This window comes from Castor canadensis, chromosome 6 (assembly GCF_047511655.1).
Source record: "Castor canadensis chromosome 6, mCasCan1.hap1v2, whole genome shotgun sequence".
NCBI lineage: Eukaryota > Metazoa > Chordata > Mammalia > Rodentia > Castoridae > Castor > Castor canadensis.
In genome coordinates, this window is record NC_133391.1 from 128,013,579 (window position 1) to 128,034,535 (window position 20,957).

The following is a 20,957-nucleotide window of genomic DNA, read 5'->3' on the forward strand; positions in this document are numbered from 1 at the left end:
GATTCGCATTCCTAAAGTGTTGATACATATCGTTACCAAAGCTGGGCACTGGTGACTCACGTCTAGCTACTTGGGAGGCTGAGATCAAGAAGAAAGGAATATGAGGCCAGACTTAGCAAATGGTTCACAAGACCCCCATCTCCAAAATAACCAGAGCAAAATGGACTGAAGGTCCATTTTGGCTCAAGTGGCAGAGTACCTGCTTTGCAAATGCACAGCCCTGAGTTCCTATCCCAGTCCCACCAAATATATATTAGTACCAAGATTCATTCCACCTTACAGGGTGTGTCCCATTCCCAAAGAACATCTGTAAGGCATCTCTACCTACTCAGCAATAAGTGTGGAGCTTCACCACCAGAGTCTACCTTGTTGTTACACTCCCCACCCTGAGAAGGAAATGGATTAGACCAATTGCTTCTCTTACAGATGTGTAAGGCTTCTTGGGCTCTTTTACTTCACTGATAATCTAGGACAAGAGTCTGTGTTAGGTTAGGAACTTTGCCATATTTTCAGTGCCACTCTGCTCTAGAACCTTTCCTGGATCACATTCCTTTGAATTAGAATTATTAGAATATTAATAATTAATTATTAGAATATTAATAATTAAATATTATTAGAATAGCTGTAAATTTTGCTCTTTTATCATTTATTTTTATTTTTCTAGTATATGGAGCTACTAGTAAGCAGCTTTATCCTGCATCTTTCTGACTGTTGCTTCCTTGTGTTGTTCCTGTTTCCTAAACATGGGTGTTCCCTGAGATACTGCCCTTTGCCATGTCTCCTCCTAGGTTATTTCTCAAGAGATTTATGCTGCTCCCATGTTAATTATTACCTATTTTTTACAGTTAACCATGGCCTTAATCTTGGGCTCTGATCATGGATTTTTCTTCAAGGTGAATGGACATTGTCTGTTGGTATATTAGTTTCCTAGGCTTCTGTAGCAAAGTTCCACAAACTGGATGATTTAAACAGAAATATCCATCTCAAAGTTCTGAATGTTTGAGAGCTGAAATCAAGGGGTTAGTAGGGTTTGTTCCTTCTGAGGACTTCAAGGAAAGGATCCATTCCAGGCTGGGCTTATAGAGGGCCTTCTTCCTGTTCATATTATGTTCACCCTGTGTGCATCTCTGTGTCTAGATTTCTCCCTTGTTTAAGACACCAATCATATTGGATTAGCACCCAACCTAATAACTTCATTTTAACTTGATTACCTCTATAAAGACCCTTTCTCCCAATAAGGTCATATTCTGAGGTTCTGGGGTTACCAGAGGTTAGGACTTCAACATATGAAGGGACATAATTCAATCTATAATACTTGGTTATTTACTCATGCTACAAATATTTTCTGCTCCATGCCAGGCATTAATCTATGCACTGACAATACAAAGATAATGAGGCCCAGTCTCTTCTCTCTTGATGAGCAGAAGAGATAAGAATTAGTAAACAGACATTTGCAATACTATGCAGTATGTGCTTTCACAGATGAAGAGATTATAAGGACACCTTGGTGGGACATCTAGTCCTGACTGGCCAACTCAGGGATGGTATCTTACAGGAAGCGATGCTTGTGCAGTGTCTTTCCCAATAGGATGCAACACTGCGGAATTGTTTTTCCTGCTTCTAACCCACACCCTCAGTACCCGCCCTGGAGCCAATTAATCTTCCCAAAGCTTACTTTGATGGAGAGATTCCCTAGTTGAAAAACTTGTCATGACTCCTCATTGTCAACAGAACAAGGTCTCAAAAAATTGTTTTATGTGCCTGACTGTTGTTTCCTTTACAATCAAGTGCCACCTCTATTATTCCCCTCCTTAGTCTGCTACATTACCAAGATGGACCAACAAATATAAAAGCACATCTGGAGCTTTTCTATGATGTTATGAAGGCAGATTTTCTTTTTCTTTTTTTTTTTAGCATCTAAAACAGTGCTTGACATATAACAGATACTTCAGAGTTTTAGTTGAATAAATTAATTTTTCCCTTGGAGGTCTGTCGCTTGAAATGCATGCCTCTTCTCTCTAGACATGCACATTTTTGCTTATTGAAATCTCTTTCTCGAGGCATAACTTATATGTCCTCTCCGCCAATATGCCTTTCTTCTGTGTCATGTGTGCCAAATGTGACACTTCATTTCTAAAGGTTTTCACGTCTAGGTGAGCTGTGTGCATGGTCCTGCATTCTTCTTTGCATTATAGAAATCTGTATAGGTGCCCTTCCACTGCCAGATTGAAAGCTGTTTAAATTCAGGAACTGTATTTTACAAATAATATTGTGTTCTGCTCAGTACTTCCTTGCACAATAATACATGCTAAAAAAATTACTTTGTGTTTGAAGAGGAGATGAATGGGAATGTTATTGGAAAAACAGCACTGATAAATACCATGATTCTTATGTCTGGCAGGGAAAGAATTCAAGGAAGATGCAAAAGACGTAGTTAGAATAGTATGGTTTATTAAGAAAGAAACAGGTAGTATAACAAGATAAAAGTGAGTAGAAGTGTAAAAATAGAAACATTTCCTGCCCCCATACAGGAAATGGGAATAGAGACTCAAAATGGTGGCCCCCATCCCTTAGTCTTATACTGGAGAGCTGGAAGAATTCACGTATCAAAGATAATGGATCTGAGTGGCTGAGATGGCTGTTAAAACAGGGAGGGGTCATCCTGTCCCACCCAAATAGGTGTGGTTTAGATCTTCCCTCTGCCAGACATGGTATTTTCCACCACCTATCCAAGGTCCTTTTTTGCTTTATTTTTTCTGAATTTACAGCATTTAAAAATTCATCCAGTAGACAAAAAAAAAAAAATCATCCAGTATATATTTATTGGGCACCTGCTTAATTGAGTCCTGGGACTTAGATTACACATAGGAATTAAATTGCCTTTGAAGTGCTTACCACTTCTTCAGACAGAGAAACTGGTCCAATTGGTCCCACTGGGCTTAGATTTTAGGGTGCTTTTCTCTTCCCAGACTCATTCATCCCAGATCCTAGAATTTTTTCACATTTGACACTGCCTGAGGGCAGGGTCTCTGTCTTCATCTTCCTATTCCCCACTGCCTACAACTGAGCTTACAGCTGGTGGTGATTTAAGTAGGTCTTCTGTTCACCCCAAAGACTCTCTGTCTCTTCTCCAAGTTTGCCTTATTTCTCCATTTAGAGAATGCTAAGTTGGGACCAGAGATGTGGGAAGGATACTGATTGCTCTGCTTAGATTGGGAGAGCCTCTGTTACCACAAGAGTGATAAGAAGCACTATAAATAGTACAATGTTTAGCACTGTGCTAAATTTCCATATAAATTGTATTTCCTACCAGGGCCTGTTGGTTTCTAGGTCTCTTCATTTCTAGCACGTTTACACACTGAGATTGTTAAGTGAATATCAAAACTAAAATTTGTCTGCCTCATTGCTGAACCTCAAGAGTTTGACAGCTTGAGCCAAGCAGAAATGCAGTCTCTGTCTGGAAATATATTATCTTTTCCAGAGGCATCTAATTCTTTTTTTTTTTTTGTAGTACTGGGGTTTGAACTTAGGGCCTACACCTTGAGTCACTCTATCAGCCCTTTTTTTGTGATGGGTTGTTTTTGAGATAGGGTCTCACGAACTATTTGTCAAGGCTGGCTTCAAACAATCCTCCTCATCTCTGCCTCTTGAGTAGCTAGGATTATAAGCATGAGCTGAACCCTAATTCTCTTTTTTTTTAGTTATTCACTTATTCACAGGTGCATACATTGTTTGGGTCATTTCTCCCCCATCCTCTCAGTTCCAGGCAGGTCCTGTTCTGCCCTTATCACTAATTTTGTTGAAGAAAAGACATAAGCATAATAAGGAAGACAAAGCGCTTTTGCTAGTTGGGTTGAGGATAGCTATCCAGAAATATTCCTAGCATTGCTTTCGTGTACACATGTGTTATGACCCATGTTGATTCATCTCTAACTGATCTTTGCACTGGTTACTGATCCCCTTCTCATGATAACCTCTATTGATTTAAGGTTTCTGTATTAGTTCCTCTGGAGTGGGGACATCAAATGCTTTCGTGTTTTGGGTTTTCTATCTTTTCCTGTATCTTCCGTATGTGCTCTCCCCTTGTCATGTGATCCAGGTCCAACCACATTGTTATATTTGCCCTAGATCTAAAGTCCACATATGAGGGAGAACATATGATTTTTGGTCTTCTGAGCCTGGCTGACCTCGCTCAAAATGATGTTCTCCAGTTCTGTCCATTTACCTGCAAATGATAAGATTTCATTCTTTTTCATGGCTGAGTAAAATTGTACAAGTATCACATTTTCTTGATCCACTCATCAATAGTGGGGCATCTTGGCTGTTTCCGTAACTTGGCTATTGTCAATGGCATTCCAATAAACTTGGACAGGCAGATGCCTTTGGAGTAACCTGTGTTGCTTTCCTTTGGGTATATCCCCAGGAATGGGATTGTTGGATCATATGGCGGGTCAATTTTTAGATTTTTAAGGAGTCTCCAAATTTTTTTTCAGAGTGGTTGCACCTGCTTGCATTCCCACCAGCAGTGTACAAGTGTTCTTTTTTCCCCACATCCTCACCAATACATGTTGTTGGTGGTGTTTTTGATGGTGGCTATTCTAACAGGGATGAGGTGGAATCTTAGTGTGGTTTTGATTTGCATTTCCTTTATGGCTAGAGATGGTGAGCATGTTTTCATGTGTTTTTTGGCCATTTGAATTTCTTCTTTTGAGAAAGTTATGTTTAGTTCAGTTGCCCATTTTTTAATTGGTTCATTGATTTTAGGAGAGTTTAGTTTCTTAACTTCCCTGTATATTCTGGTTATCAATCCCTTGTCTGGTGCATAGCTGGTAAATATTTTCTCCCACTCCGTGGGTGGTTTCTTCAGTTTAGAGACCATTTCTTTTGTTGTACAGAAGCTTTTTAATTTTATGAAGTCCCATTTGTCCATCCTTTCTCCTAGTTGCTGGGCTGCTGGGGTTCTATTGAGGAAGTCCTTGCCTCTACCTATTAGTTCTAGAGTGTTTCCTGCACCTTCTTGTACTAACTTCAGAGATTCAGGTCTGATACTTAGGTTCTTGATCCAGTTTGAGTTGATACTAGTACAAGGTGATGGACATGGATCTAGTTGTAGTTTCTTGCAGACGGTTAACCACTTTTCCCAGCAACATTTGTTGAAGAGGCTGTCTTTTTGCCATCGTTTGTTTTTGGCACCTTTCTCAAAAATGAGGTGGGTATAGTTGTGTGGATTCATATCTGGTGAACCCTAATTCTTAATAAATACCTCTATTAATGGGAAAGGCAATGAAAATGGAGCTGAAGTAATAGAGTAGTAGTGTTGGCGGTGGGGTAGATTCTGTGATCAGAAGACTCTCGAAGTCCTTTTGTCCTGTAGAGAAGAATCCATGGCAGAATGCATGGGTGTAAATGGAGTTTATTAAAAGTTAGGGAAGGGAAATACAAAAGGGAACATGTTGGGTACGGGTGGAGTCTGACAGATGTGCAAGTTTCCCTTTTTTAGGTACTTTTAAAACTTATGCTAATCTATGGGAAGGAAAGAACCAAGTAATTCCCATCTAATAATCAGTGAGTGGGGAGGGGCATGGGTGGTTCCTGGGCCAGATGAGGGCAGTCCCTGAATCAGAGCACGGTCAGTCTGAAATGCAATATTTTTCTATAAATCCCAAACTTCCCTGAATCTTAGCCTGCCTCAGTAGGAATGGAAAGAATAGTAAAGATATTTGTTTAGAGGTACTACTCGTCATGGGAATTACAACTCTTACACTTGATTAAAGATAGTCCTGAGACTATTCATACAGTGACTGTGTTAACATGTGCTATTGGTTATGACCATGGGCGACCTTCATTTCATTTAGATAGGCTGTGGACCAGTCAGAACAACTTAAGTTCATGGAAGTAGTATAGTGACAATCACGAGGGTTTAGTCCAACACCATGTTTTCTGTGTCTGTAGATTTATAGTGTGACATCTCTCATGATGGGCTCAGGCTTTGGAGCTTTGTTTCATGTCAGCAGGGCAGTCTCTGCTCACAGTTACAGTCCATGTTATTTCAGAGCTGCTCACCCTTTCCCTGTTTCAGGATCCTCCTACCCCCTGAGGTCATGTGCTTCTCCACATGATTTAGGGGAGGATTTGGGGTAAATACACCATTAATTAACAAAGAAACCATATAATCTCAGTCATTTTTCTGTAATTGGCTTATTTCTTTTCATTTTTTGAGACAGGGTCTCCCTATGTAGCCCAAGCTAGCCTTGAACTCTCAGTCTTTCTGCTTCAGCCTCTCAAGTGCTAGGATTGCACATATACCACCATGCCTGTCTGGCTCAGGGCTTGGTTTAGATGCTGGCATGTGATGCATTTCTGGAAAGGGGTATTTAAGGGCTTGCTTTCTTTCTTCAACAGTGATTTGATTATATAGAGAGGAATTTATTTTAGTGAAAATTTATTCAAACAACTTTATAAATGACATTAGGTTTTACTTACTGAGTCATTCATTTTAAAGTTTCACCAGGGGTGGAGTGGGGTGATCCCAGGTACTTAAGAGGTGGAGGTAGAAGGATCTCCATCCAAGGCCAGCCCAGGTGAAAGGAAGAGACTTGAGCTGAAAAATAACTAAAACACAAAGGGCTGGGGTATGGCTAAAGAGGTAGAGCACTTGCTAGCAAGTGTTAGGCCCTGAGTTCAAATCCCAGGACCACAAAAATATTATTTTTAAGACTATTAAGTGTAAGCATTGGTGACTTACACTTGTAATCCAAACTACTCAGGAGGTAGTGATGAGAAGAAGTGTCTCAGTTTGAAGCTACCCCATACAAATAGTTTGGGAGAACCTATTTTGAAAATATCTGACACAAAAGAGGGCTGGTAGAGTGACTCAAATGGTATAGTGCCTGCCTAGAAAGTGTGAAGCCCTGAGTTCCAACCCCAGTAACCCCCCCAAAAAAATTTTTTTAAAAAGGTACACCAGAATGCTTTGTTTCTACATCATTACATTTTTGTGAGAGAAATCTGTCCTAAAGATCATTTTTAAATTTGGAGATTTGGGAACATCTTGAGGACATATCCTACAAAAACATTAGTCTTATTACTGTATTGGGAGCAATGCTCAAGATGACCTATCAAACTTTATTGTTCTAGAGTCAACTGTGACAGCATTTGAAACTCAAAAAGTCACGTTTGCTTCAATTATTTATTTGGTCTTGTGGGGCTGAAGACACACAGGGGTTATGAGGCCCACAACCCTGGCCACTGCAAATTTATTCTTAATTTTGTTGGAATTAAATACCCTCCAGTGCCGAAGACAGATATATGAGAGACAGAGAAAATCTTGAGAAGGCAGTTTCTTTTGATCAAAAGGGAACAAGCATGTACTCACTCCAGTTGAGCAGACACATGAGCACAAAATGGTCAACAGTGACTTCTCCTTATATCCCTGACACAGTTGTACCTGCCCCTTACCTGGGATTTGTCCAGGTCAGAGGTTCACAATCTCTCTTGATTGGCTAAAAGGTTTGGGGGTTGGGTTAGGGCATGTAATTTGGAGGGCAATTTTTGCAGGAAATGGGGATTTACAAGAATCTTGAAGAAGAAACAGGAATCCTTTAAACAATGCAAGTTACCTAAGATGGCTACCTGAGAAATTTTAAGTAATTTAAGGGGGTAACATATATTTTGATAGAAAAGATCATTTTTCTTACAATTTCCCCCCTCTTTTAATTTAAATTCTTTTCTTCAAACTCACTTAGGAGCCACTGATTCTCATGTTTCTCTGTTTCTAATAGGAAAAAATTATTTGGGTAGGGTGGGGATAATTGCTTGGTGAGGGCTGTCTCAGTTAACCGCTGTGTTAGTCCTGGGACACAATGAATTATGTAACATCCTACTAAAATTAAAACTCTGGCCACTATGAGCAAGGAGGTTGATTGAGGTCATCTACCCCTTCCATCTCCCGAACCATTTCTCCATTAAGTTACTGAAGGGATCATTTATACCTGAATTGTCAGCTAGCTCATTGGATACGGTAGTTAATCCCTATAAGGCCTTAGTGATAGTTCCATCAGGGGCTGTATTATTTGGTATATACATGCAACATGTAACTCCAATCATTATGCAAACTCCTCCCTTTTTGGCCAACATCATATCTTATGCTAGCTGTTCTCCCAAGCCATCTGGCTAGTTGGTCCCAATTGCTGTGCTATTCCTTTGATAGTGTCTCTGGTATACTTAACATTTTTTGGTTATAATAAATATAACTCATCTAATTGACATTTTTATTTATGGTGGACCACCAAAAGAGCACTGATTCAAATCCTGCTTCAATTTGATTTCTGGCTTTAAATTCACTTGGCACCCTCTAGGAACCCAACGGCATCAATGTAAACATGGGGATCCAAGGAACCTCTGTGGCTGGCTGCAACATCTATGCCTATATCTCCCTTCTCCTAGGTGTTGGGCATGGCTGGGTATCTAAATGCTAGGGTGAAAGAGATTACCAACTGCACCAAAGCACAGGTGCCTGCCCAGTTACTTGGGAGAGTCTAAAGTAAAGGTCCTCTGCAGTAGTAACCATCGTTCTTATTTAATGTGCAGACAGAATATTTTATCCATTCCATCCAAGCATTTGTATCCCTGTGCCCAATTTCAATAGCCACAGTTTATCTTTGGTCCTTGACTTTTACTACAGTTACCTGAGTTTGATTGTTGTATAAATGTGGAGGTAACCTTGGAGCAGAGGTAGAACTGGGTGCTCCCTGAGAGGATTTGGGAGCTAGGCGAGTTCAAAGGCACCTAAAAGGTCTGTTCCTGAGACATCGCCCCCCAACCCATATTTACAAAATGTGGATGGTTCTTTTGTCATACTCCAAGAGTTTTCTATGACCAATGCAAGTGGGTCACACTGTTTATCTTTGCAAGAAGGAGAAGGGTGTGTCTGAAACAGTTGTAGTTTCGACTGTAGTCTGTTAAAAGACTGTTGATTGTTCTGGATGGTGGAAATTGGAGTCTTACCAGTGCCTTGGGTTCTGGTCCAGCCCTTAGGATTGTCATAAAAGGGAGACGTGTATCCTTGGAGCTGGAGTTGGGATGTAAGTTCTCCACAAGGAGAACTGGCATGCATCAAATTCAACAGTTAAGGGAAAAGTACTCTGAGTTACATTAATAATAAACACATCATTTCCTAAATGAAAGAGAAAGGATCATTTCACTATAGTCTTTTTAAGGTTACTCTGAAGTGGATCTGAGAGCACGGTCCAGTGTTCTTTCTGGTCAGGTGAGGGCACCTTCTTTACTCGTGTGTAATGAGTCCACCCCCCTCTCTGCAGTCCAGATGGCTGGTTCCATGGTCAGCAGGACTAGAAAGGGTCTTCCCAAGCTGGCTCAAGCTTATTTTCTTTCTGGGTCTTGATCAGCACATAACTGCCAGACTGGTGTGGGTGAATAGGAAAGTCAAGTGGAGGAGCCTGTGCTAACAACCCCTTTATCCTAAGAGAAGGTAAGGTAGAGGACAATCCAAGTATATAATTTTTGAGAAAATAATCTTTGGTTTCAAAGGTGGGCACATCAGTAACAGAGCTAAGGTAAGGAAGCCCATAAAGCATTTCATAAGGGAAGAGGCCAGTGTCCCTCCCAGGGGCCATCCTAATCCTGAATAGTGCTATGGAGAGGCATTTAATCTAAGGTATCTGGTCCTAAGACTGATTTAGTGAGCTGATTTTTAAGTGTCTGATTCATTCTTTCAACTCTCCCTGAGGAAGGTACCGTGCCAGGGAACACGGTATTCCCATTTGACCTCAAGAGCCTTCATAAGTCCCTTAAGGACGTTGGCAGTGAAGTGATTCCCATTGTCTAAGTCTATATTTTCTACAACTCCAAACCTTGGGATGATGTGTACTAGTAATGGCCTAATTACATTTGTAGCAGTGGCCCCTGGGAGAGGGATGGCCTTGACCCAGTGAGTGAGATGGTCTGCGATAACCAGGAAGTATTTAAGATGACCTATTTTGGGCATCTCAGTGTAATCTACCTGAATGCTTTGGAAGGTCGTATCCTGACATTTCTACCTCCAGCTGGTTTCTGTCTCAGGGCTTGTTCATTTTTCGACAAGTGAGACACCCTTCTGATACTTGTTTGGGTAGTATATAGGTCCCTATACACCCACAGGCTCAAACAACCACGTAGTAGATGGCATGAGGTCCCCATTGGCTTCCCTGATGGAAATAGGTAAGGAGTTCTCTCATTAGGGGCTTTGAGATCATTTCCCTCCCATCAGGGAGAACTCATTTTCCCCGTTCAGTCCTGATTGCCCCAAGATTTTTTTAGTTGTTCTTCCTCATGAGGGGTAAAGGAGGAGCAGGAAGGTATGGGATAAGACAAAAGACTGGGTCCTTGGGGGTGAGAGCAGCCTGTTTCACTGTCTCATCTGCAAAAGAATTTCCCTGAGCCTCAAAGTTTACTCTCTTTTGGTGTCCTGGCACATGGACTGTGGCTATTTCTTTAGGTAGTTTTAGGCTCTCTTGTGTTTGTTGAATTAATTCCCCATGCACCAAGTCTTGGCCCTGCTGTTGATTAAACCCTGTTTCATTCAGATTTTTACAAAGGTGTGGACCACGCCAAGTGCATATTTTGAATTGGTGTGTATGGTCCCTTCTTTGTCCTTTAGGTGTTTTAAGGCCTGATTTAGAGCAAACAGTTCGCTAGTCTCTGATGACCAATTGTTAGGGAGTCAGCCTGATTCTGTTATAGTTACGGCCTCCCTGTCTATGGTAGAATATACATTATGTCTTTTTCCCTCAGTTACCTGAGAGGATCCATCCACAGAGAAATGGAACCCAGTCTGGAAAGGAGTTTCCCTGAGGTCTGGCCTTACTTTTGTTTGATATTCAATAATATCTAAACATTTATGTTCAGGGGCTCGTCCCTCCTGTTCCCCACCAAGAAAGTGGCTGGATTTAGGGCCTTATCAGTAGTTAAAGCCAGGTCATCCTTTTCTAGCAAGATAGCCTCATACTTTAGCATCCTGGAATCTGTCAGCCATCTACTCACCTTTTGGTTTAAGATTGTTCTATCTTGATGGGGAGTGCTAATAACCAGACTTCCCACAAAGGTGATTTTTCTACTTTCAGCCACTATTGCCTGAATACACTCAGGCCAACCTTGGGTGATAGGATCTAGGAATCTAGCTAAGAAGGCTACAGGTTGATGTTGACCCCCATGTTTTTGGGTTAGCACCCTAAGGATAACTCATCATTTACAAAGAGATAAAAAGGCTGTTCAAGAGATGGCAAGTCTAGCACCAGGGCTGTGATAGGGGCTTGTTTTAGCTCATCTACTTGTTTCATCTCCTTGGGGGTCCAAAGAAGGGGGTCTGGTCCCTCTTGGGCAATTTGAGATATAACGATTTAGTTTTAAAGGCATTTGAGCCTATCCACAACCAGCAGTATCCCACTAAGCCAAGGAACTTTCTTAATTCTTGTTTTGTTCCTGGGAGCAGGAGACCAGTGATTCCTTGAATTCTTTCTGGACCAATCCTTTATTGGTCCTTAGTGATGAAATGTCCCAGATATTTTACTTCAGTCTCAGCAAATTGAGACTGAAATTGATTTCAAATATGAAATCAAATATGAAATCTCTGGCTTCCCAGGAAATTTATAAAACTAATGGTTGTGTTAATCACCTCATCCCCCTCCCCCATTTTCCCTGACAGAAGTAAATTATCCACATATTGGAGGAGGCACACATGGAGGTCTAACTTGAACTTTTCTAACTGGAAGGGGGAGATGGGAAAGCGGGAGCCTGGAGGGGGGTGGCGTGGGGACCACCTCTGGCACCTGAGCTGGAGGAGCAGCGGGGTTATAAATGGGGGAGGGGAACAGAGGTGAATAAATCCCAGTTAGAAGGAGTTTCATTTTTTTTCTTTTTTCTTTTTTTTTTCAGAAATTAAAAAATGTTTATTATAAACATTTTCAGAATATAAACTGATTTTCTATGAAGACTCTTTGAAACTTTTAAAACTATATGTAATGTAAGCTTATTATTATTATAATGTATTTCACTTTTCAACCTAGAAAACACACTGCAAGTAGAACAAAGGAAAAAAAAATCTAAATTGCATCATAGAGAAACCTAATGAACTAAAAAAATCTTCACTCAAAATTAAAACAGATTCTGCAGTCTACAAATCCTCCAATTTAAAATAAATCATCTACCAGGGGAAAATAATTTCACCATCACAGCAATTTGATAAGTAAGAGCCACTCTCATTAAGGGAAATTAGATTATATATAAGAAAACGTAGTAATTCTTTTGGATAACGAGGAAAAGTAATTTCCATGGTGAAGAGCAAGTATACTAAATACTTCATGTTCACTTGGTCTTTGTTAGAAATTAAAAGTATCTGCTCACATAAGAAAAGTGGTAAGAACATGAACATCATATAACCAGGTTCCAACTATTTTTTTCAGTTTAACTTCAAAATCCAAGGATAGACTGGTCCCAAAGCATTTCCTCCTCTGTCCTTTCTTTGCCATGTTCCTTTTTCTCTTTTCTATGCTTATGGTCCTCTTTCTTAGAGGATGCATCTCGGTTTTTTTTCTCCTTTTGATCCTTAAGCTTTTCTGTACTGACCTGTACAGTTTCTGTTTCCACCTTTGTTTTTTTACTTTGGATGCTCTTACGTTTGTCTAAATCCATTTCCTCAGAACTTCTTTTATTCTTATGCTTGGGCCATTCTTCCTGTTTTTTCTCTGCCTTCCTCTGGGTGCCTTTTCCTCTTCTGATGTATCTGTTTATGACTGGTTTGAGGGGCACTGGTACTGTGTTCTAAAGAGAGGTGCTTGTGAACTCCAGATTCTACATTGTATGAACCACAATTATATTCTTGTTGACTAAGGCTCAGGGGCACTGGTTTTTCTGAGAAACAGTCCCTGGTGAATTGACAGTAGCCCAGAGAGTCTCCATGAGTTGGTAACCACTGAGGCAACCAGTTTTCTACTTTTTGTGAAATATTGCATGATCTTGGGTAGGTCTGCATAGTTCCAGATGGGAGTCTTTTCATTTTCTTTTTCTTCAAGTGGAAACAGGACTATGGGACTCTGTCTCCAACAGAAGACATATTTCATCTCCTCTTGAGTGACTGGGCTCTTGTCATTTACATGTTGAATTAATAGTTGACAGTTCCAGTCCTCGTCAGACCCAAATTTTGGTAAAAAAACCAAAAGCTTTATGATCAGTTCTTGAGACCAGATAAAACAACAGTATTTGACCATTCTTTCTTTCTTTTTCCCTTTAGTACGGGGGCTATCATCCCAATACCTTAACATCTTTCCTCAGGGGCTCTCAGAGGGTATTTTGTCTTGGACCTTTATTTGTTGGCCTCCCTCTTTGCTGCCTTATTTCCCATTTCTCCCTTCTGGTCAACTGTGCTCTGTCTATCAGGAGCTCAACCTCCCACCCCCTTTTGCCTTAGAGGTTTCTTGCACTCTGATTCTTTTACACTTTGTCCATCTCTGGCCATATCCCTCGTGGGAGCTTGAGGCACCTCTTGGTAGTCATGGGTCTGTATAAGCTCCTGACCTGGATTAATCTAATTCTGCCTTAAACAGTATGAGGTCACCTTGGAACTGTGGATCAGGATTCCACTTTCCCTTTGGGTCACCCGACACGTCTCATTCATACATCACACAGCCTCCAGTATCCCGACCACCAAGACATTACTTGGTCAGTCCCATGGTGTTTCTTGTCTTGATTTGTGCACAAAATTTATGTGGTTGCCATGGTCCCAGTCTTCAGAGCTCTTTTACCAGCATTGTCAGGAAACTCTGGAGTCTGAGTTCGTTTACAGATCCAGAATGTTGTCACTGTCGGCCGAACCTTGGGGCCGCATCAGTTAGGCAGCAGGATACATCTCCCCAGGGAAGGGCTGGGGCTCCCCTTCCTGGACAGAATGTAAAATCTTGGAGTGAGCCCCCAAATTGTTGGAAATAAAGGCCCTCTGGTGCTGAAAACAGACCCATGAGAGACAGAGAAAATCTTGACAAACCAATTTCTTTTGATCAAATGCAAGCATGCATTCACTCCAGCTGAGTGGACACGTGAGCACAAAATAGTTGACAAAATAGTCCTTATATCCCTGACATAGTTGTACCTGCCCCTTACCTGGGATTTGTCCAGGTCAAAGATTCACAATCTCTCTTGATTGGGTAAAAGGCTTGGGGGATGGGTTTTGGCATGTTATTTGGCAGGCATTTTTCGTGGTCAATGGGGCTATACAAGAACCTGGAAGAAGAAACAGGAACGCTTTAAACAATGCAAGTCACCTAAGATGGCGACCTGAGGAATTTAAGTGATCTAAGAGGGTGGTATATACTTTGATAGAAAAGATCGTTTTTCTGACAATTTTGTTGAGAAATTTCTTTTGGTCAAGACCAGTGGCCTCCAACTCTTGGAGACTGAAGTTCATGGGAATGGCTGAAATGCTGTGAACAATGCCTAAACAATTAAAACAAACTAACAAACAAACAAAAACAGTCCATTTTGCCCACTAGTCTGTTGCTGAGCAAAAATGAGCATGAAGGATGTAGGCAAGAGGCTAAGATGATGCTTAAGGGCTTTCTGGGGAAATGTGTAGAAGGATTTTGAAGCTCCTAAAAAGACACATTAGCAAAAGAGCAGTGAGCTTGAAACCAGCCTGGGCTACATAGCAATACCCTTTCCAAAAAAAGAGAAAGGAAGGAAGGAAGGGAAGGAGGAAGGGGGGAAGGGAGGAAGGGAGGAAGGGAGGAAGGGAGAGAAGGGAGGGAAGGGAGAAAGAAAAAAAGAAAGAGAGAAAGGAAGCAAGGAAGTAAGAAAGAAAAAATAGAGAGAGAAAGTTCCCTTTCACTGTTCTGGATGAAAGAGTGTGAGAATGTGGTATTCAGAATAGCTGCCACTGTTTTTTTCCATTAACAACAACAAATCAGGACTTTACTTACTCAGAACTGCCCTACCTCTGGACTCTGGTTCTGTGAAACAACACATCCTCTTATGGCTAAGCCATTTAGGTTGAATGCTCTGTTCTTACAGACAAAGCATCCTAATGATTCATGACCTTCTTATTTGCAAACAGAAAGTTAGGTGTTAAACACCCAACTGATATTTGACCCTATCAGTTTGATTTTGCTCTCTCACAGTGCTTGAGAACTTCACATTTAGCTCACAACTAAAGTAAGAAGTCAATTTCTTTATATCCTGAATGTGTGGCGCTGACTCAGAGATCTGCTTCCATTTTGCATATGAGTTTTTTTCATCACCAGATTGACTTCAATCTGGTGTCAATTACAACTCCTTTTTCTGCCCTGATCTAGATGCCTGACCATGTCCAAGGGATGTTCATTAGCTGAGTCCTTTCTCATGTATTTTATGCCTGTCCCAAAATTGTGGGATTGTCCTGTCTGAGAATGGTATTAAGAAGTTTCCAGGAAGGCATGGTGGCTCACACCTGTAATCCCAGTCTGTCAAGAAGCAGAGATTGGGAGAATTGTGTTTTAAAGTCAGCCTAGGGGAGAAAAAAATTGGCAAGACTCCATCTCAAGCCAATACTTGTAGAGAATTCTTGTATATGGGAAGCATAGGTAGGAAGATCATAGCTGAGGATGGCCCTGGGCAAAAAAAGGAGGACCTATCTAAAAAATAACTAAAGTAAAAAGGTCTGGGGGAGCATAGCTCAAGTAATAGAGCACCTGCCTTTTTTTTTCTTTATTCATTTATTCATCTGTGCATACGTTGTTTGGGCCATTTCTCCCCCTAGCCCCTTCCCTCTCCCTTCACTCCCCCTCACTTCCAGGCAGAACCTGTTCTGCCCTTTTCTCCAATTTTGTTGAAGAGAAGACATAGCAAAAATAAGAAAAAGTGTTATTCTTAAACACTTTTAAGATAAGGATAGCTATACAAAGAGATTCCTAGTATTGCTTCCATGCATAAGTGTATTACAACCCAAATTGATTCATCTCTACCTGACCACATCACTAGTTCCTGATCACCTTCTCATATTGACCTCTGTCACTTTAAGGTTTCTGTATTAGCTCCTCTTGTGGGGACATCAAACACTTTCATGTTTTGGGTTTCCTACCTATCCGCATACCTCCTGTATGTGCTCTCCCCTTAGCACGTGACCCAAGTCCTACAATATTGCTGTTTTTACCCTAGATCTAAAGTCTGCATATGAGGAGAACATACAATTTTTTGGTCTTCTGAGCCTGGCTAACCTCGCTCAGAATGATGTTCTTCAATTCCATCCGTTTACTTGAGAATGATAAGATTTCATTCTTCTTCATGGCTGAGTAAAATTCCATTGTGCATAAATACCACATTTTCTTAATCCATTCGTCAGTAGTGGGGCATCTTGGCTGTTTCCATATCTTGGCTATTGTGTAGTAAACATGGGTGTGCAGGTGTCTCTGAAGTAACCTGTGTTGCATTCCTTTGGGTATATCCCCAGGAGTGAGGTTGCTGGATCATATGGCAGATCTATGTTTAGATTTTTAAGAAGCCTCCATATTTTTTTCCAGAGTGGTTGCACTAGCTTGCATTCCCACCAGCAGTGTACAAGGGTTTCTTTTTCCCCACATCCTTGCCAACACCTGTTGTTGGTGGTGTTTTTGATGATAGCTATTCTAACAGGGGTGAGGTGGAATCTTAGTGTGGTTTTGATTTGCATTTCCTTTATGGCCAGAGATAGTGAGCATTTTTTTTCTGTGTTTTTTGGCCATTTGAATTTCTCTTTTGAGAAAGTTCTGTTTAGTTCAGCTGCCCATTTCTTTATTGGTTCATTGATTTGAGGAGAGTTTAGTTTCTTAAGTTCCCTGTATATTCTGGTTATCAGTCCTCTGTCTGATGTATAGCTGGCATATTTTCTCCCACTCTGTGGGTGGTCTCTTCAGTTTAGAGGCTATTTCTTTTGTTGTAGAGAAGCTTTTTTAATTTTATGAAGTCCAATTTGTCCATCCTTTCTCCTAGTTGCTGAGCTGCTGGGATTCTATTGAGGAAGTCCTTGCCTGTACCTTTTACTTCCTGAGTATTCCCTGCTCTTTCCTGTACTAACTTCAGAGTTTCGGGTCTGATATTAAGGTTCTTGATCCATTTTGAGTTGATACTAGTACAGGGTGGTAAACATGGATCTAGTTTCAGCTTTTTGCAGATGAATAACCACTTTTCCCAGCAACATTTGTTGAAGAGGCTGTCTTTTCTCCATTGTATATTTTTGGCATCTTTGTGAAAATAAGGTGGGCATAGCTGTGTGGATTCATATCTGGGTCCTCTATTCTGTTCCACTGGTCTTCATGTCTGTTTTTGTGGCAGTACCATGATGTTTTTATTGTTTGTGCTTTGTAATATAGTTTGAAGTCAGGTATTGTGATACCTCCAGCATTGCTCTTTTTGCTGGGTATTGCCTTGGCTATTCATGGTCTCTTGTGTTTCCAAATGAACTTTAGGGTAGATTTTTCAGTCTCTGTAATGAGTGTCATTGGGATTTTGATGGGAATTGCATCAAACATGTAGATTGCTTTTGGTAGTACAGCCATTTTTACTGTGTTGATTCTACCAATCCATGAACATGGGAGATCTTTCCACCTTCTATAGTTTTCCTTGATCTCTTTCTTCAGGGATTTGTAGTTCTCCTTCTAGAGGTCATTCACATCCTTTGTTATTTTACTCCTAGGTATTTCATTTTTTTTGAGGCTATTGTAAATGGAAATGTTTCCATATATTCTTTCTCAATTTGTTCATTATTGGTGTATAGAAAAGCTAATGATTTTTTTAAGTTGATTTTGTATCCTGCTACCTTGCTGTAGCTGTTTTTGGTGTCTAGGAGTTTTTGTGTAGAGTTTTTTGGGTCTTTAAGGTATAGGATCATGTCATCTGCAAATAGGGATATTTTGACAGTTTCTTTACCTATTTGTATTCCTTTTATTTCTTCTTCTTGCCTAACTTCTCTGTCTAGGAATTCCAGTACCATGTTGAATAGGAGTGGAGATAGTGGGCACCTTGGATACCTGCCTTTAGGTGAGGCCCTGAGTTATCCCAGTACCACCACCACCACCACCGCCAAAAAAAAAAAAAAGAGGTTCTCAAATCTAGCCCATCATCAGAATTTCCTCAAACCCTAACTGAATACAAATTTCTTTCAATGGTTCTTATTTTTAGCTAGGTTTGGGAAACATCAACATAAGAGATATAGAATACAGAAAAATCTGACCTGATGCATTTGTATTTCCCTGATTCCAATTGTAATGTCTGCTCTTTCCTTCTGATTTATTATTTGAATCTTCTCCCTTTTTTTCTTAATCTAGTTGACATTTTGTTCAATTTTGTTTAGTTTTCATAAAACCAACTCATTTGTTTTTCTAGCTTTTATTTTACAGTTTTTCAAGTGCCTATCTTTTATTTCTACTGTTATTGTGTTATTTCCTTCCTTCTTTCTTCTGACTTTGGACTTAGTTTCTTTTTTATTTTGTAGTTCCATGAAGAATAATAGTTTTTTAATTTTTTTCTTCTTTTCTAATGTAAGTATTCATTGGAACTGCTACATACCATAAGTTTTGCAATGTTTCTTCCTTTATTTGTCTTGAGCTATTTTCAAATTTCCCTTTAGATTTCTTCTTTGCCTATTAGTTGATTCAGAGTGTGTTTTTCACTTTTCACATATTTGTGAATTTCTCATTTTTCTGCCTATCATTGATATCTAAATTCATACCATTGTAGTTAGGAAAGATACTTAATATGGTTTCATTCTTAAGGTTTTTATTTTTATTTTTTTGTGGTACTGGGGTTTGAACTCAGGGCCTCATGCTTGCTACACAGGCAAGTTTACCACTTGAGCTGTTCTACAGCTCTCATTCTTAAGTTTTTTAACTTGCATTGCAGATGATCATATGAGTTATCTTGGAGAACATTCTGTGTTCTAGAGAACAATGTATACTATGCTCCTGTTGGCTAGAGTGGTCTGTATCAGTCCTATGTTTCCTTGTTAACTTTCTGTTTGAATGATTTATGCATTGTTGAGAGTAAGGTATTGAAGTTCCCTACTAATATTGTATTGCCTCTATGTCTCCCTTAAGTGTTGTTAATATTTGTTTTCTACATTTCAGTGCTCAGATGTTAGGTGCATATATATTTATAATTGTCATTTTTTATGTGTGCATGTGTGTGGTGAAAGGGATGGAACCCAGAGCCTCGCTCATGCTAGGCAAGTGCTCTACTACCATGCTGTATCTCCAGCCCTTGTTATATCCTTTTGATGAATTGATACCTTTATCATTATATAATGACCTTTCCTCTTGTGATGACTTTGACTTCAGGTGTATGTCTGATGTAAGAACACAATTTTTATTTCCTTATAGCTTAGTTTTTATTTCTTGGGGGTGTTGTAAACTTATTACTTCTCTACCCTATATATAAGCACTCTCCAATCCCCAGCAAGTTACATGAAGCTTATATAGTATGAATTAACCTTTTGGCTCTCCATGTTCTCTATCTATATTACATCCTCTAACTATCCAGTGCTCATCCAGTCTTTGGCCAGTTGTCCTTTTTGGTATCAAAAGAGATATACATTGTTTTTTATCTATATGATTTCTTCATTTTCTCCATTCTTTTGCAGTACTTCATGCCTATCAAGCTACCCATAAGTCTTTCTGCTGCCCTTACATCACATTGAAGCAAAAGGAGCTCTCTCTGGCTGCCCAAGGCCCTAATAGTCACCTGTTCCAGCCCTACCCAGGCTATAGGACCTGATCCCAGGTGCTTTCAGTATCCAATAATCTTACCTTGCACCTCCTCAGGGTTTATTGCCCTTCTCTCTGGGGTCTGCACCAATTGCTCTCCCTTTACTCTCACTACTCCAAGCCTGAATCATGCTTTTCTGTGTTAGGAGGCATAGAAACTTCTTGCCTATACCCTGAGTTCTTTTGTATGGCTGAGTACATAAGTTTTTATAACCCAAAAACTAGGATAAAACTTTTGGTTTTTTTCCTTCTGCTGTTCTGTTTTATTCTCAAGGCAATGTGAATAGCCAAGCTATTAAGTAGAGAGAAATAGCAAGAAAGGAAAGGGGGGGTGATAAAGGAAATACCAATGAGAGCTATTAGTTAATGTGAAACATAACTCCCCCCCCTACAAAATCCTATATGACAGGTGTAATGGATACATATTTTTGTTTCTCTGTGTCTATTTGTTATATGTTTATATTGTAGCACATACATACATATATAGTTATTCACAATTTAGAACATTTGTCATTTGAAATAATTTTCCACTGAGTTGTTCTGTTCTACATTTTAGATTCACTTGCTTTTTCTTGGAATTTTTAATGAATGATAAAGACAAGAAAGATTTAAATTATTTGCTGAAATGTATATCTAAATGAACATTACCTCAAAAATAGTCACCTCAAGCTACTCTACATTTACTCTACTAATATCTCCATAGCCCTAAAGATTTGTGGATTTGTTCCTTTGGAATTGTTCTCATCTTATAAACTATAAAATGAAAATATTAGTAATAATTTTTTTATCATTAAACCTATCCCCACCTCCCCCATTCTCATGCTACTGATAAAAGTATGGCCCTTGATTATTTACCTTCAAAACTATTCTTAACTTTTATAGTTATGAACTTGACTTTTAAAGCCATCTAAACATAATTCTGAAAAATTTTGAAGTTGATATATAAAAAAGCTCAGAAATTGTTTTGAAGAACATTTATATCAGTATCACTGACATAAATGCACAATTGCCAAAATGATTACTCTGGGGCAAACTACTGTTATCTGAATGATGATTTAGATGATTACTTTAAAACAGTGATTCACAGCTTGGACAGTTTTACCCTCCAGGGTACATTGGCAATTTCTGGAGACAGTGTTAGTTATCTCAAACTGGGGAAGACAGGTTCCTGGTGTCTAATGGAGAGAAGCCAGTGTTGGT

General features: G+C 39.8%; 2 protein-coding genes across 4 annotated transcripts in view; one reads left to right on the plus strand and one right to left on the minus strand.

Annotated features, from left to right (window-relative positions):
- Elovl7 (ELOVL fatty acid elongase 7) overlaps positions 1-20,957 on the plus strand; it is a 91,543-nt gene that overhangs the window by 39,381 nt on the left and 31,205 nt on the right. The gene's annotated exons all lie outside the window — the stretch shown is intronic.
- Positions 12,130-13,051, minus strand: LOC109702325 (lysine-rich coiled-coil protein 1-like). The gene is given in 2 exon segments (XM_020187704.2): positions 12,130-12,735; positions 12,737-13,051. Coding segments are annotated over 2 exon segments (585 nt in total). The 3' UTR covers positions 12,130-12,465.